Genomic DNA, 14,970 nt, shown 5'->3' with positions numbered 1-14,970 from the left:
AGAGAGAGTAGGTTTGCGACGGAGGAGACTGTCAGCCCCACCACGGTGCAGGCCTGCTTCTCCTTAGGTGTGAACACGGCCACAGCAATTGCGTGTTGTTTCCAGTTTCCCTGACGATCACCGGTCTGGCCCACTCCACGTGGGTGGGTGTACATGGTGTTACACTGTCAGTGCGTCTTCGAGTGTCCCTGCAGCCTGTCTTCACAGTGAGGCCGACTGTTCTCTGGAGGCTCGTCCTGAAGTTGTGCTGGGGGCAGAGTGAGAGGCGCCTGGTAGGTGCTTCCTTACAAGTGTTTGCCGAATGAGCTTTCGTGCTTTTAAAAAGCAGGTGAATCCCACCCATTTCTGTTCTTTTCATTCATCGCATATTGAGCTGGTACCTTGTTTCCTCTTCCTTCCTCACAAGGGGCTCTTCCCAACTTGACCGTCTACTTAATTCTTTCTTTTGTTTTTTCTTTGGGGCTATTCCTTGCCCTCCACTCCAGCCTGGACCGTTTTAGTCTCTGCTGACGTATTTCTATTTCCTGTGCAAACACTGCCCAGCAGTTGCTAAGTGCCTTTAAAAGTAACTCAATTAAAAACCTTTACTGTGATAAAATATACATACCATTTACCATTTTTACCATATTAAGAGTACAGTTTAGTGGCATTAAATCCATTCACGTCGTTGCGCGACCATCACCGCCATCCACCCCCAGAACAATTTTAGGGAACAGAAACTCCCTAACAGAAAGTTTCCCAAACAGAAACTCCGTCCACATGAAACACTCACCCTCCTTTCCCCTCCTCCAGCCCCTGGGGACCACCGTCCTGTGCCTGTGCATCTGACTTCTCTAGCGACCTCGTGTAAGTGGGATCACCCAGTGTTTGTCCTTTTGCGACGGGCTTATTTCACTCAGCAGAACGTCCCCGAGGCTCATTCATGTTACCGCAGGTGTGCATGTTTCCTTTCTTCTCAAGCAAGGCTGACCAATACCGCATTGTATGGATGGACCGCACTTTGCTTATCTGTTCTTCCCTCAGCGAACAGGAAGTGACTTACTGAATCCTCGAGACGATTCTAGGAGGTGTACTATGTTGATATCTGTTCTTATGTGGACACCTACATTGTCACCTGGATCTATATTTGCATTTAAAGATGAGGAAACCAGGCCCAGAAGAGGTTAAGGGCCGTGTGCAGACCACCCAGCAGCGGCGCTGAGCCCAGGCATAAGCCAGGCCTTCTGGCTCCAGTCTTGGGCTGTTCCGTGATCTAGTTGCCTACATGTGATTTGGTTGGAGAGCGATGCTTTGTTATGGTCTCGGGTGAGTTTTTCGTGGAACACAACGCTCAAATAAAGGTGATATCGTCCATTCTCACTCAATGAGGTTACATCATCTGACGTTTCTTATGTTGACATTTTGGGCTGTAGCAACTTCATAGGGTTCAGCCTAATACATCCCCGCGAAAATAGAAGCCTTTACGCACCACTTATGAAGCCAATATAAATGGCTGGCTTACCTCGTTCACTATTATCCTCCCTCCTTTCCTCACAGGAGCTGCCTGTACCCTGGTATGGTCTGAGTTTCTCTCTCTCTCTCTCTGTCTCTCTCTCCCCCAAAGTCAGCAGTGGGTTTCCAGGTGTTAAATTTAAAAGGCATTTTAAATTCTGGCTCTGCTCTGCATTACGGCATCGTCCAGAACTTTTACTCCATCACACTCATCCCTGAAACTCTCTGCCCTTGACTTTCCTGCGTCACCCTGTCCTGCTGTCCTTGCTGCCTTGCTGGCCATTCTTCTCAGTCTCTCACGAGCTCCTGTCCCTCTCTCCGTCTCCCCAGTATGGATGCTCCTCTGCTCCGGTTGCAGCCTGTCCTCTCCTCTCACTGTCTCTGTTCTCTGCGGGTGATTGCGAAGACTCCCATGCTTCAGGTACCATTAACGCCCTAATTTCGCTCCAATTTCTATCTCTATCTCCCTTCTCCCTCCAGAGTCCCAGCCGACAATTTAGCTTTCGATTGAACATCTTCCTGACCCTAAGCTTATCTTTTTATCTGAAAGATTTACTATCTTTTAAACCCACTTAACCAGAGTTGTCTCCCTAATCGTCCTCTTCTCCTGCACCCTCAGTCTCAGTGACTTATGCCACCGTGGACCCAGCTACCCAAGCAGGAACTCTGGGATGTCCTCGGCGCCTCCCTTGGCCCCGCTCCCCGTGCCGCAGTCACCAGGTCCTGTTGATTGTACTCTCTGCCTCTATCTCATTCCCACTCGCTTTGCACCCTTGTGGCCACGCCTCAGTTCTGCTCTCAAGTTTGTCTTCGGGGTGATTGCAGTGGTCTTACTGGCGTTCCTGATACCCAGACCCCTCCCTCCCATTCATCGGCCACAGGGCCACCAGTGGAGATGACAGCACCCTCAGTGCCTTTCAGGTTAACATCTGTGCCGCTCAGCATGACAGCCACAGCCTTTCCATCCAGCGCCTGCCCGGCAGACCAGAATTTAACCCGCCCTCTCCAACACCTGCAGTCCATACATAGTGCAGTGTGAGAAGTTACCTGAATGCCCTGAGAGCTTCTAAATTCTACGATGTTGCACGTGACCCACCATTGTCACTACCATCCTTGTGTAGCCTCGCCCATGAGCCACACCGTCTCCCCCTTGCATTACTGGAGCACCTGAATACCTCACCACTGTCTTGGGTGTTAAGTAAACATCTTTCCTCCGGTACCTGTCTACTCGGACACACTACAAGATCCTGGAGGACAGGCTGTATTGCACTTACCTATTTATGCCCAGAGACTAGAACAGTGCCTGGGCCATACTAAGTATTCCCTAAGTATTCACCGAATCAGTGAATATGATACATGTGTGCATGTGTCTATGTACAGGGTGACAAAGATAAATGTGAGTGTCTGTTGGGAGAGAGAGAAACAGCAGCTTCACTCTGATGTGGTCCAGTTGCCCTAGAGAAAATGCTTCTTCAGCCCTCCTTCCGATTCCCCCGGCAAGAGGGGCTTCTCGGTATTTTGACAGAACCCCGGACTGGAGATCGGGAAGCCTGAGGTCTGGTCTTACTTCCTCCACTGACCCCCTGTCATGCCCTGGTGCAGTTTCCTAACTTCTGCGCACTTCACTCCCCGCATCGGAGAGTGAGAGGGTTGAATCAGATCACTGTCGGCCAAACTCCAGTTAGTTATGTATGTATTATCTTTTCCAAATCCGCCTGTCTTATTATGAACACAGCGAGAGGGTAGTGACCCCAAACTGGTTTCTTTCCTGTGTTCTTATAATGCATATTAACACCACACAGGTGCTCATAATTTTTTAAGAATTGTCTTTCAATATGCCAGTGCCCATCTAGCCTGTCACATCTGTCATCACCTGCATTTAGGTGCAGGTCTCCCCTAAACCAGGGGCTGTGGCTGCAGCTCTCACAGCGGCCACCGGGGGGACACGGTGCTGGGCTGGAGCTCCCAGACCAGTGAGCCCTGAGCCTGAACAGAAAGGTTTCTCAGGCTCCTGAGTCAAGGGGGAAACAGAATGCTTTGCAATGAATGGCACTTTTTTCTTTTTAGAAATAAGATAGTTGTATGGACTTAGCATTTCTCAATGAATTAATAACACTAATAAGTGTCTCCTAAGCTTCTGGGATCAAGTATTTCTGTGAGAATCTGGTGAAAGCTGTAGACTTCTTCTGTTCCAAACCGCACATGTACAGGCGTACGAGTGACCGCGTGCAGTGCAGGGGCACACGGACGCCCCACTCCTCAGGCGTCTAGGGGCCTCAGGTTATCACAACTTTGTTTAGAACAGGATTCAAGGAAATGTGAACTCCCAAGTACAATCAGGTACTTCAATTTTAATTTTTACCGTCCCTTTGTTCATTATAATCCCTGTGGAATTCAGTTTTTAAAAAGCACAGTTAACTCTCTAAAGCTTGTGTCGGTGACCGGCCTGCATGGTACCCGGTTTGCTCAGGCCCTTCTGGCAGTTCAGGGAGTTCTAGCTGCTGCCTTCGGGGGTCAACCAGGCTCCCTGAAGAGCAGATTCGGGTCCTCTCGGTAACACAGTGGGTTCCTGGGTGCCTGTCCTCCGTGGGCACAAGTGCAGCGTGGCTTCCTTCTCCTCCAGTCTCCGTTGTGCTGGGGAACCCATCTTTCCCATTCCTTTACAATGTCCTGGGCAGATAACGGAAGTGTCTGGGGCACTTTCAGTGGCTGATGTCCATTCGTCCATCCAGTCTGGAACGTAATTATACCCCCAATTCAAATCTTTCCCTGTCCAGTGTCTGTGACCCTCTCCTTGTTGGTTGCTGCTGCCTCTCTGGCTGCTGGAGGTTGACCACCTGCTCTCTACAGGGACTCATGTGCGGGTTCCCCAGTGGGCACCACTGGGCCTCCCGCTGCCTTGACCCTGGTAAGAAGGGAGCCCCCTCTGCCTCACTCAGGCAGCCATCACTTTTCGCAATGGCTCAGCCCCTTTCTGTGGGGGCCCCTTGCCCTACGGCACAGTTGTTGTGAGGTTAGCCTTTGCGATGTCTACTCGATTCACAGGAAGCTCACACATCTTTGCCATAGGGAATGGTGGGCATGCAGACCCTGTTGCCCACCATGGCTCTCCAGTTCCTTTATCCAGAGGGCTCTTCGTAGGATTGAGCCCCAGTCACCCATGTAGTGATCAGCTCAACATTGATTACATTGATTATCGGCTTTTCCTCTTTCTCACTCCCTCACTCCTAGTTTTGTGGGAATCGCTTCTCCAAAAAACAGCCCCAACCCAGATCCTGGTCTCACGCTTTGCTATGGAGAGAACCCAAGCTTAGACTATTCATCCTGTGTGCTTTCCCATTGGGCCTTCCCCAGCGCGTGCACTAAAATCGGTCACCTGTACTACTAAATCGTGTGTGTGCACGATGTCCTTATTAAAGGCTCTTTCCCAGCCTGGCCCCTGTGGTGCAGTTGTTGGGACCATTGGCTCATACACTGAGAGGTCATGGGTTTGGTCCCTGGTCAGGGTGCATGCCCAGGCTGCGGGCTTGCTTTGTCAGGGTGCTTAAGAGAGGCAGTGGATCGATGTTTCTCTCTCACATCAATGTTTCCCTCCCTGTCTTTCTCCTTCCCTTTCCCTTCTCTCTACAATCAATAGGCACATCTTTGTGTGAGGGTTTTTTAAAAAGACCTTTTCCCAGTGGACAACTTAAAACACAAGTAAGTAAATACAGCTGAGTTTAAAAACGAAGATACACAGTAGTTTTCCAGTGGGGCTTATTGAGGCGGAGCGCTGGTTTCCCAGCCAAGTGTTTCCTGCGCACACACTGCCGTTCCGATGGAGAGAGAGAAATGATGCGTAGCTGGTGATGCTTCTGGACTGAGCTATTTCTCCTCGGACTCGCTCTTCCTCTGTTCCCTTTGGAACATGTGGTTCTTACTCCCATTTATTTGTCACGTGGGGAACACCACGCCGTAGAATTCAGTGACAGCTCTACGTTCACAGATGGAGTGAGGAAGCACTGCAGAAAGACTAGAGAATAATTGTCACAGACACGTTTTACAAAAGATGAAAATACGAGAGGGCTGGTATGATACGGCCTAAAAATGGCCATTGTTGCCAGCGTGCCAGGGGAGGAGCCAGATGGGCACCGGATGGGCAGTGCCTGCCGCGTGTCCAGTTTCCAGGAGCCCCTGCTGGGCCTTGTCACTGTCTCTGGAGGAGAAGGGAGGAGGGAGAACGGAGAAAAATAAGCTGAGGCAGCCACAGAGGGCTCCTCAAAACTTGTTTCAGAACTAGTGGACTATAACTAGAAGTTGCCAGGTAAGGTCTTCCACGTCCCCCTCTCCACTAGAATTCAACAAGTCTGTCCTGGAACCAAAGGCGTAGCTGTCATCCGCCCAGATAAATGTGCATGCATCCCTCTGGCAGGGTGGTCACTTCTGCGTTTGAAACAGCAACGCCCCGTTTCCTAAGGACTCTGACTTTTGTTCCCTTCTCCTAACTCTTTAGACCCAAATCTTATGTCTGAAGGAAGAGCTGTCAAGGGACCCATATCACCTCTGGCGACTATACAGTACTTGATTGTGCTGTCCGAGTGGCCTCCTTGGTTCATGGCTGTTGCCTTTACAGCACACTGCGGTGACGTTATGTGACTGACGCCAACCGCTTCTCTATCACTGTCTTCCCCGGAGTGGGAGGCGGAAGCACGTCAGCCAGGTGACGTGCGGAGAAGTCGATAGAATGGTCATCAGTAGGGGCAGCCGTTAGCAAAGGTGTTCCGAACGGCCGCACTCTGTCCCGTTGCCAGAAACAGCCACCTCAACGGGAGGTGTCCTTAACTGTGGCGCCGAGAGCGCTGGTCTCGCGAACGCGGGGCCTTTCCTTGACTGGATCACAGCATCCCGCCTCGGCTTGACTCAGCAATTTCCTCGCACAGTGAAGCCTGGCAGAGTTGTCTGTGTCATACACACGACCGTGCAGCACACACGACTGTGTCATACACGCGACCGTCCAGCATACACAACGGTGTCATACACACGACCGTGCAGCATACACCACGGTGTCATACACACGACCGTGCAGCATACACAATGGTGTCATACACACGACCGTGCAGCATACACCACGGTGTCATACACACGACCGTGCAGCATACACCACGGTGTCATACACACGACCGTGCAGCATACACCACGGTGTCATACACACGACCGTGCAGCATACACCACGGTGTCATACACACGACCGTCCAGCATACACCACGGTGTCATACACGCGACCGTGCAGCATACACAACGGTGTCATACACACGACCGTGCAGCATACACCACGGTGTCATACACACGACCGTCCAGCATACACCACGGTGTCATACACACGACCTTGCAGCATACAGAACTGTGTCATACACGCAACCGTGCAGCATACACAACGGTGTCATACACACGACCGTGCAGCATACACAATGGTGTCATACACGCGACCGTGCAGCATACACCACGGTGTCATACACGCGACCGTGCAGCATACACCACGGTGTCATACACACGACCTTGCAGCATACAGAACTGTGTCATACACGCAACCGTGCAGCATACACAACGGTGTCATACACACGACCGTGCAGCATACACCACGGTGTCATACACGCGACCTTGCAGCATACACAACGGTGTCATACACACAACCGTGCAGCATACACAACGGTGTCATACATGCGACCGTGCAGCATACAGAACTGTGTCATACACGCGACCGTGCAGCATACACAACGGTGTCATACACGCGACCTTGCAGCATACAGAACGGTGTCATACACGCGGCCGTGCAGCATACACAATGGTGTCATACACGCGACCGTGCAGCATACACAACGGTGTCATACACGCGACCTTGCAGCATACAGAACGGTGTCATACACGCGGCCGTGCAGCATACACAACGGTGTCATACACGCGACCGTGCAGCATACACAACGGTGTCATACACGCGACCGTGCAGCATACACAACGGTGTCATACACGCGACCGTGCAGCATACACAACGGTGTCATACACGCGACCGTGCAGCATACACAACGGTGTCATACACGCGACCTTGCAGCATACACAACGGTGTCATACACGCGACCGTGCAGCATACAGAACTGTGTCATACACGCGACCGTGCAGCATACAGAACTGTGTCATACACGCGACCGTGCAGCATACAGAACTGTGTCATACACGCGACCGTGCAGCATACAGAACTGTGTCATACACGCGACCGTGCAGCATACAGAACTGTGTCATACACGCGACCGTGCAGCATACAGAACTGTGTCATACACGCGACCGTGCAGCATACAGAACTGTGTCATACACACAACTGTGCAGCACACACAACTGTGTTATACACGCAACCGTGCAGCATACACAACTGTGTTATACACACAACCGTGCAAACCACAGCAGCTGCTGTGGGCCATTTTGCCCCGTGCCCTGGCAGGTGGAGTGTCTGGCTTCTCCTCTGCCCGATTGGCGTTCTCCAGATGGTTCCGCAGGCAGCCCTCTGAGCGAAGGATGGGCACGGAGGGCCCCGGGGGAGGGGCAGTGGCCACGCAGGCTCATCACAGGCACACGGTCATGAACCACCGGGCTCTGGGGACGCTGACGCCCAGTGGGTGCTTCAGCCTTTCCTCACAAAAGTCACATGGTGAATATAGTTACTGGGGCGAAAAACGTTCTTCTGTGCAAGCTGGAGTCTGACTGTTTTCAGGGGTTGTGGGGTCTCACTCTGCGAACGGTTTTATCCTTCCTTAAATGATTGGGGGAAAGGAAAAAGCAGGAAGGCCAGGATTTTTCCAGCTGTGGGCAGCCCCGCGTGGGGGCCTGCGTGGTGCCTCGGGGCTGAGCCTGGGGTCTGAGACACCCCTAACCGGCCCCAGGTGCTGTTCTGACATCCCACCCTCCGGCTGCAATTCCCGCCCCCGAGGGATGTGCTGCTTCCACGTACTGATTAGTTTAGAGCAGTGACGCTCATTTGCAGCGACATTGGGGATTGTGCATCGAGAATATTAAATATAAAGGGAACGACGCTGTTGAAGGGCGAAGCGGGGGGCTCAGAGGACCGGAGGTCTGAAACAGGGAAGCCTGTCCCTCGCTTCGTTACTGAGCTGCCGCGTGTCCCGGGGCCACCGCTCAGCCGTCTGTGGATGGCTTTCTGTCCCCTGAGTCAAAGCCTGAGGGGCAGAGAGAGGGGTTTTGGTTAATCACTGGGGCTTTGCTGATGGATTAAGTAATGAATGTGATTAACCATCATAGGGAGAATTCCCAGTTACCCACCTGTAGCTCCTCTTAGCTAATTTCAATTAGATGGTGATTTCCTTCAATAGCTCCCATCCCGACCCAGATGGTATCTATTTAGGAAATCCAGGAAATAATATTTGCATAAACAGAGCACGCTGGGAAATACATTTGTGCAAAGAAGTGATCTAATGCAATAGAAAGCTGCATATAAACGAGTTCTGGATTGTCCAGGCCATGGACTCATTAAATCATTCAACACATATTTGCGGGGCCCCTGCTCCGTGCTAGGCACTGGGGACACCAGCGTGAGATGGTGCAGTCTCTCCGCCCGGAGGCCCACGGTCTAGAGCGGATGGCCGTGCGAGCTCTGGGGCCCGGAGGAGGAGGAGGAGGCGCGTCCAGTTCCCGTGGACGCCAATAGATGGGAATGGTTCCATTCCGGAGACGCCCTCTCTGTGACATCTAGAGATCCTCAGAAACAGTCCATCTTTTTAAAATTTTACTTATTTTAAAAATATTTTATTTATTTATTTTTAGAGAGGGGAGGGGAGGGAGAAAGAGAGGGAGAGAAACATCAACATGTGGTTGCCTCTCATGCACCCCCTACTGGGGGCCTGGCTTGCAACCCAGGCATGTGCCCTGGCCGGGAATTGAACCAGCGACCCTTTGTTTCGCAGGCTGGCACTCAGTCCACTAAGCCACACCAGCCAGGGCGTATGCATCTTTTTTTTTTAAATGAAAACTATATTTATTTTTTTACATTGAGCATTATTTGGTATTAGTCTTAGGTGTACAGCATAGTGGTTAGCCAATCATATATTTACCCAGGTGTTCCCTGATATTTCCAGCACCCGCCTGGCACTGTACGTAGTTACTACAGTGTTATCACCTATATTTCCTGTGCTGCTCTTTACATCCCTGTGACTACTTTGTAACGGCCGATCTGTACTTCCTAATCCCTCACCTTCATCACCCCTCCTCCGAACCCCTCCCACCCGGCAGCCATCAGTTTGTTCTCTGCATCTGTGAGTTTGTTTCTGTTTAGTGTGTTCATTCATTCATTCATTTACTTATGTTTAGATTCCACATATAAGTGAGATCATATGGTATCTGTGTTTCTCTGTCCGACTTATTCCACTTAGCAGGACACCCTCTAGGTCCGTCCGTGCTGTCGCAAATAGGAAGATGTCTGTCTTTGTTTTGACCCAGCGACATCGTTGCATGTGTGTTCCACAGCCTCTTTTATCCCCTTGTCTATCGACGGCACTTGGGCTGCTTCCACAGCGTGGCCCTTGTAACTAATACTAAAATGAACACAGGGGCACATTTATTTTGGATTTCTTCAGACCTGTACCCAGAAGTGCAGTCGCTGGGCCATAGGCGGTTCCACTTGAAATCTTCTGAGGAACCTCTGCGCAGAAACACCCCATCTTTACCCTTCGTCACCTGGCACCAGGCAGTGTGTCCACTGCGCAGGAGCACAGCCCGTTTCCTGGTGCAAACACTGAGACGTGAGACAGCCCACGGCAAGCTTTCTGCAGACAGAAGGGCCTGCACGCAGTAGGCGCTCAGTGGTCATTTGTCGAATAAATTTGATCCCCGTGATCCGCCGTACAGGGAAGCTATTATCATCATCCTCTCAAAAACGAAGAGGGAACGGTTCAGAGAGCTTTGGTGAGTCCAAGGATGCACAGCCAGAAAAAGGAGAAACTGCGGCTGGACCGCAGGTTGTCTGTCTACCTCCCAGTGGGTGCTGAGCCCCGCCCGTTGCTGTCGGCTGCCCCTGTTGCGCAGAGAGCAAGGGACTCAATCAATGGGTGTGGGTGCACATGACCGGAAGCCAGGAGGAAGCAGAAGTTTGCAGTCTTGCAGAGAGCGGTAACCGGCTGGTGGAAGCGGCCGCACGCATCGCTGACTCCTCACCTCCCTTACTGCTCTCTGTGTGGCCGGGAGCCACTCACTTAACCTCTGTGACATGGTTTCCTCATTGGTAAAGCTGAAGTGATGATGTCCGCAGTGAGAAGTGAGTGTGGCAAAAAGGATCGGGTCTGCCACACAGCACATTCTCGGTTCGTACGAGTTTATTTCACTCTCATCCGTTTAACGTGTTCACTGTTTCTGCTGTTATTTGCCTTGAAGCACGTGGACCTGAGAGTAATGGGCCTTCAGATAAATTTCTGAGTTGTGTGGTGTGTTACAACGAGTAAACATTTTCAAGATGATTCAGAGAAACCCAGGAATACGAGCCAGGCTCCGTGTTCCATGGCTGCTGCTCTGACTGAGAAAAGCTAAGCGGCATATTTTCCTCCAGGGTCTCTAAAATTGTTAGGGCCGCTGCACTGCAGTGCTAGGTGGGCTCACGTGTTTTAAGTGCCACGTGAAGACTTAGCCAGTGGGGCAGTCGTTTCCACGTTTCAGCTCCTGCCCTGCTGGTTGGACCCTTGATGGAGCGTGCTTGTCCCCACTCTGTGTGGGACTCAAGTCTGTTGTTGATGGCTGTGTCCCTGGCACCCCAGCACAGCCCATGGCGCACAGGAGGGGAACTTAATAATGTTCTTCCTTCCTTCTGAATGAATGAATGAATGGGTTAGAACTGAAAGGAGACAGACAAAGCACAGCATGTACAAGGCTCAGTTACTCATTTCCTTTTCTAAGACACGCGGAGGTGGTGAGGCCCCGCAAAGGTACGAATCAGAACGGGCAGCGTCGCGCTTCTGCTCAAATACGCATGCGGCAGCTGCGGTCTGGCTTTGTGGCAGGAGCTTGTGGGGGAGGAGGCAGGGGTGCGTCATGCCTTGGGCCGTCAGAAGCTGCAGATACCTGCTTCTCGGCAGAGCGATGCCCTTGACCATTAATGTATGGATGGGGCTTCTTTCAAACACAGGCATGTCTGTTCTGTCCAGGGGCTGCAGCAGGTTGGCTGTGTTACAGGATTTAAGTAAAATCAAGCAGAAAATCAAAGATTGGCCAAAAGAAGTCATCCTATCACCCAGAGATGAGAACTGATAGAATTGCTGGATATTTTCCCATCATCTATTTTATGCATGTTATTTATTCATTCATTTAATCCTCACCCGAGGACATTTCTTCATTGCGTTCTTAGAGAGAGAGGAGGGGGGAGAGAGAAGCATCGACTCGTTGCTTCCCGTACGTGCCAGACCATGGATTGTATGCACCGGCAACAGGGATCGAACCCGCAACCTAGGCATGTGCCCCCACTGGGAATTGAACCTGCAGTTGGGTTATGCGACGATGCTCTGAGTAACTGGGCCACGTCGGCCAGGGCACATACTATTTTTATGATACTTGCTTCATAATCTACATATCACCGTAATGCCTGCTTTAAAAATAGCCATGGAGAGTGAACATTTTCCATGCGTGTACCGCTCCTTCGACCCACTTTTGGTGGCTGTGCTGTCCTCCTCAGGGGCCTGTGCCACGGTTTACTGCTCTTGTCCTCCTTTTGGGCCACAGTTGCAGTGTTTTCTGTTTCTGGCCGCCAAGAAAAAAATGCAGTATTGGTGTAGCTAATCTTTGTGTGCATCTATGATTATTTACATACAACGAATTCTTAGAAGTGGGACTGTAAGATTCCAAGTTATATTATAGGTTAAGTCCAATTCTTATTCCCTGTGTTCATCAAAGACTGATGGTTTATGTAAACTTTTGCCAGTTTATTAGGTGAAAAATGATACTTCCTATTGCCTGAATTTGCACTTAAAACCATTTTTGATGATACAAGGGCTACAAATTGAACCCTTTGCAATTCCTTCTTTTGAACTTCTGACAGATGTGTTCATCTCTTCCTGACTTGCTGGAACTCTTGAAATTAGCAAGATTTCCTTCTTTTCCATCGCAGCTCGTCATTTGCCTTTTAATTGGAGTTACAGTGTTTTCTTAGACATAGTTTCCTTGACTCGTTGACATAGTTTTGCTTAGGGGATGTTTTTTTTCCGTCCCACTGCATGGAGTTAGAAATCGAATACTTTAAGGATGAATTTATCATCCTTGGATGATAATTACCTGCAAAACTTCCGCAAAGCGACTTGCCAGCTCTGGTTTGGGCTCCAGCCTGAATCGCGTTTCACTGGCGTGGCCTTCATCAAATAGGCCAACTCCTGCAAGAATAAGAGAGAGCCGAACAGACTTTAAGTGGTTATGACAGTTTTTTAGCAAAGCATTTCTGAGAAGCCCTGACCTTAGCGCCTGCAAGTCAGTCACGCCTCTTTTTAATCTCCACGGCCAAGGTCAGCCCTGAAGTCTGGCTCTATCGGGATGGTCAGCTCCAGGCCGTCCAGTCAAATATAATGCAGACCACGGCCGTGATCTTAAATGATCTAGCAGCCATGTTGAAAAAAAAAAAAGAAGCCTGTAAAATTAGTTAAAAATATATTTAATTCAGCTCAATATATAAAAAAAATCACTCCAACGTGTAATGAACATGAACTATCATTAATAAGACGTTTTGTACTCTTTGTTTTCTTACTAGATCTTTACAGCCTGGTGTGTTTTACACTTTCGGTACATGTGATAGCTGCCGTGTGGCTAGGGGCCGCGGTAGTGTGTGGTACAGGGCCAATAGTAGCAAGCTGGCTCTGGGAAAAAGCCAAAGTCCCAACAGATGGTCATTAAAACAGAAACTTACGTGAGGGACCTCACCCCCACGACCCTCCCAAAGACGAGGGCAGCTGGGGACCACTTTGTGCAATTCCTTTCTCTCCCCATTCCTGGAGACCAGAGGGTTTCAGCTTCTCCATATCTGTACCATGTCTGTTTTATTTTCAGGGTGGGCGGCGAGGACACCCCAGCTCCACTCGGAGTGGAGCCCCCTGCTCAGGAGCACGGGGGCGTGTCCATCACCAGGCGAGACTGGCTTCTTCAAGAAAAGCAGCAATTGCAGGTAAGCAGGTGGAGAATATTCAAGAAATAGGAAGCGTTTTTCTTAATCCTTTCAGCCAAAGGCCACGGTGAAGTGGCTCTTCCCTGGAGTAGTGATTAGTGCTTGTCCGTCCCCGGCGTGTACGAAGGGCAGGTCTGGTGGAGATGACGGCCAGGTGTGTACGAGTCTCATTACAAATGAGGGGCTGGTGCTCAGCAGCCTTCGTGCAGGTTTTGATATCCCTCATTACCTTTGAAAGTGCTTCCCTGCCTGCCAGGCCAATTTGTCACCTCTTATCATTTTGACCTTTAGAAGGTTCTTTTCGAGGCAGAAAGATATCCTTTATGAAATTCCCATCGAGCTGGACTGTGAGTAGCAGTTGTTAGGAGGTGGAGTAGTAAGTAGGGACCGTAAGTAGGAAGTAGGATGTAAGTAGACAGGCGGGTCTGGGAATGATGGGCAGGCATCATGGGGAGTTCTGGGTGGCCCTGGGCAGTGGACGGGTCACCTGGTGGCTAGAAATCTAGGGCAGCACTGAGCTAAAGCCGGGGCAATGGGGACCCCTGGAATTTCATAGGGCCCCCCGAGAGGCAGGGATGGTGAAGCTGAATCTGCACCTGCCGGAGCCTGGAGGCCTAGAGGCAAGCATGGGGCTCAGCGAGGAAACGTGGATTGGAAGCAACTTGATTTCTGGAGAGAAAGGAGGACTTGAGCACCCGGGTCCAAACCCAGGCTTAGGCTCTAAACAGGGGGATGAACTTAGGCAAGTTCATGGGAGCTTGGGCGAGAGACTGGATACCCCCATCGCAGCCCCTCGTGCAGAGTATTCTTGTTTTCTGAGTTGGCTCAGCCGGGTGCCTGCAACAGCAAGGGGGGCAACGGAAGCAGAAGTCATCGGAATTGGAAAATATTCTCCAGCGAACCAAGCACTTGCATATTCCTGGAGCGTCGTCACCAAGCTGGGACAGCTGGCAACGTGAAACCTGGGTTTTGGTTTAGTCACCAGTTAACGGCAGCAGAGTCCAGGCGACGTCAGGTATTCAGAAACGATCATAGCCCAGGGCACGCAGGGTTTGCGGAGCTTGTTCTCGACAGAACTCTGGGGGCAGGTCGGTCCCCACTTACTCAGCAAGTATTTATTGAGTGCCTAACAAACATCATAACTATTTACTAATTATATACTTAGTAATTTGTAGGTGGTAAGAGTCACAAGGCATAGCCCCAGGTGATGGGGAACGGGGGATGGATGGGGTCCGCTGGTTGAGGAATGAGATTGAAGGAAAAGCTTGAAGGAGGCGAGGGAGCAGGCCTTGCAGAAAGCCCAGTGAGTG

The 14,970-nt window shown here is 50.7% G+C and overlaps 1 protein-coding gene across 4 annotated transcripts in view; it reads left to right on the top strand.

Annotated features, from left to right (window-relative positions):
* The window catches only part of DISC1 (DISC1 scaffold protein), a 261,582-nt gene that overhangs the window by 74,965 nt on the left and 171,647 nt on the right, over positions 1–14,970 (top strand). For all 4 annotated transcript variants that reach the window (XM_053913325.2, XM_071219437.1, XM_053913323.2 and 1 more), the window contains exon 5: positions 13,546–13,660. In XM_053913325.2, the coding sequence (XP_053769300.1) occupies positions 13,546–13,660 (115 nt within the window). The remainder of the gene's footprint in view (positions 1–13,545; positions 13,661–14,970) is intronic.

The sequence above is a fragment of the Desmodus rotundus genome, chromosome 10 (genome assembly GCF_022682495.2).
Source record: "Desmodus rotundus isolate HL8 chromosome 10, HLdesRot8A.1, whole genome shotgun sequence".
NCBI lineage: Eukaryota > Metazoa > Chordata > Mammalia > Chiroptera > Phyllostomidae > Desmodus > Desmodus rotundus.
The sequence above is the reverse complement of the archived record's forward strand: the minus strand, read 5'-3'. Positions and strand labels throughout refer to the sequence as shown.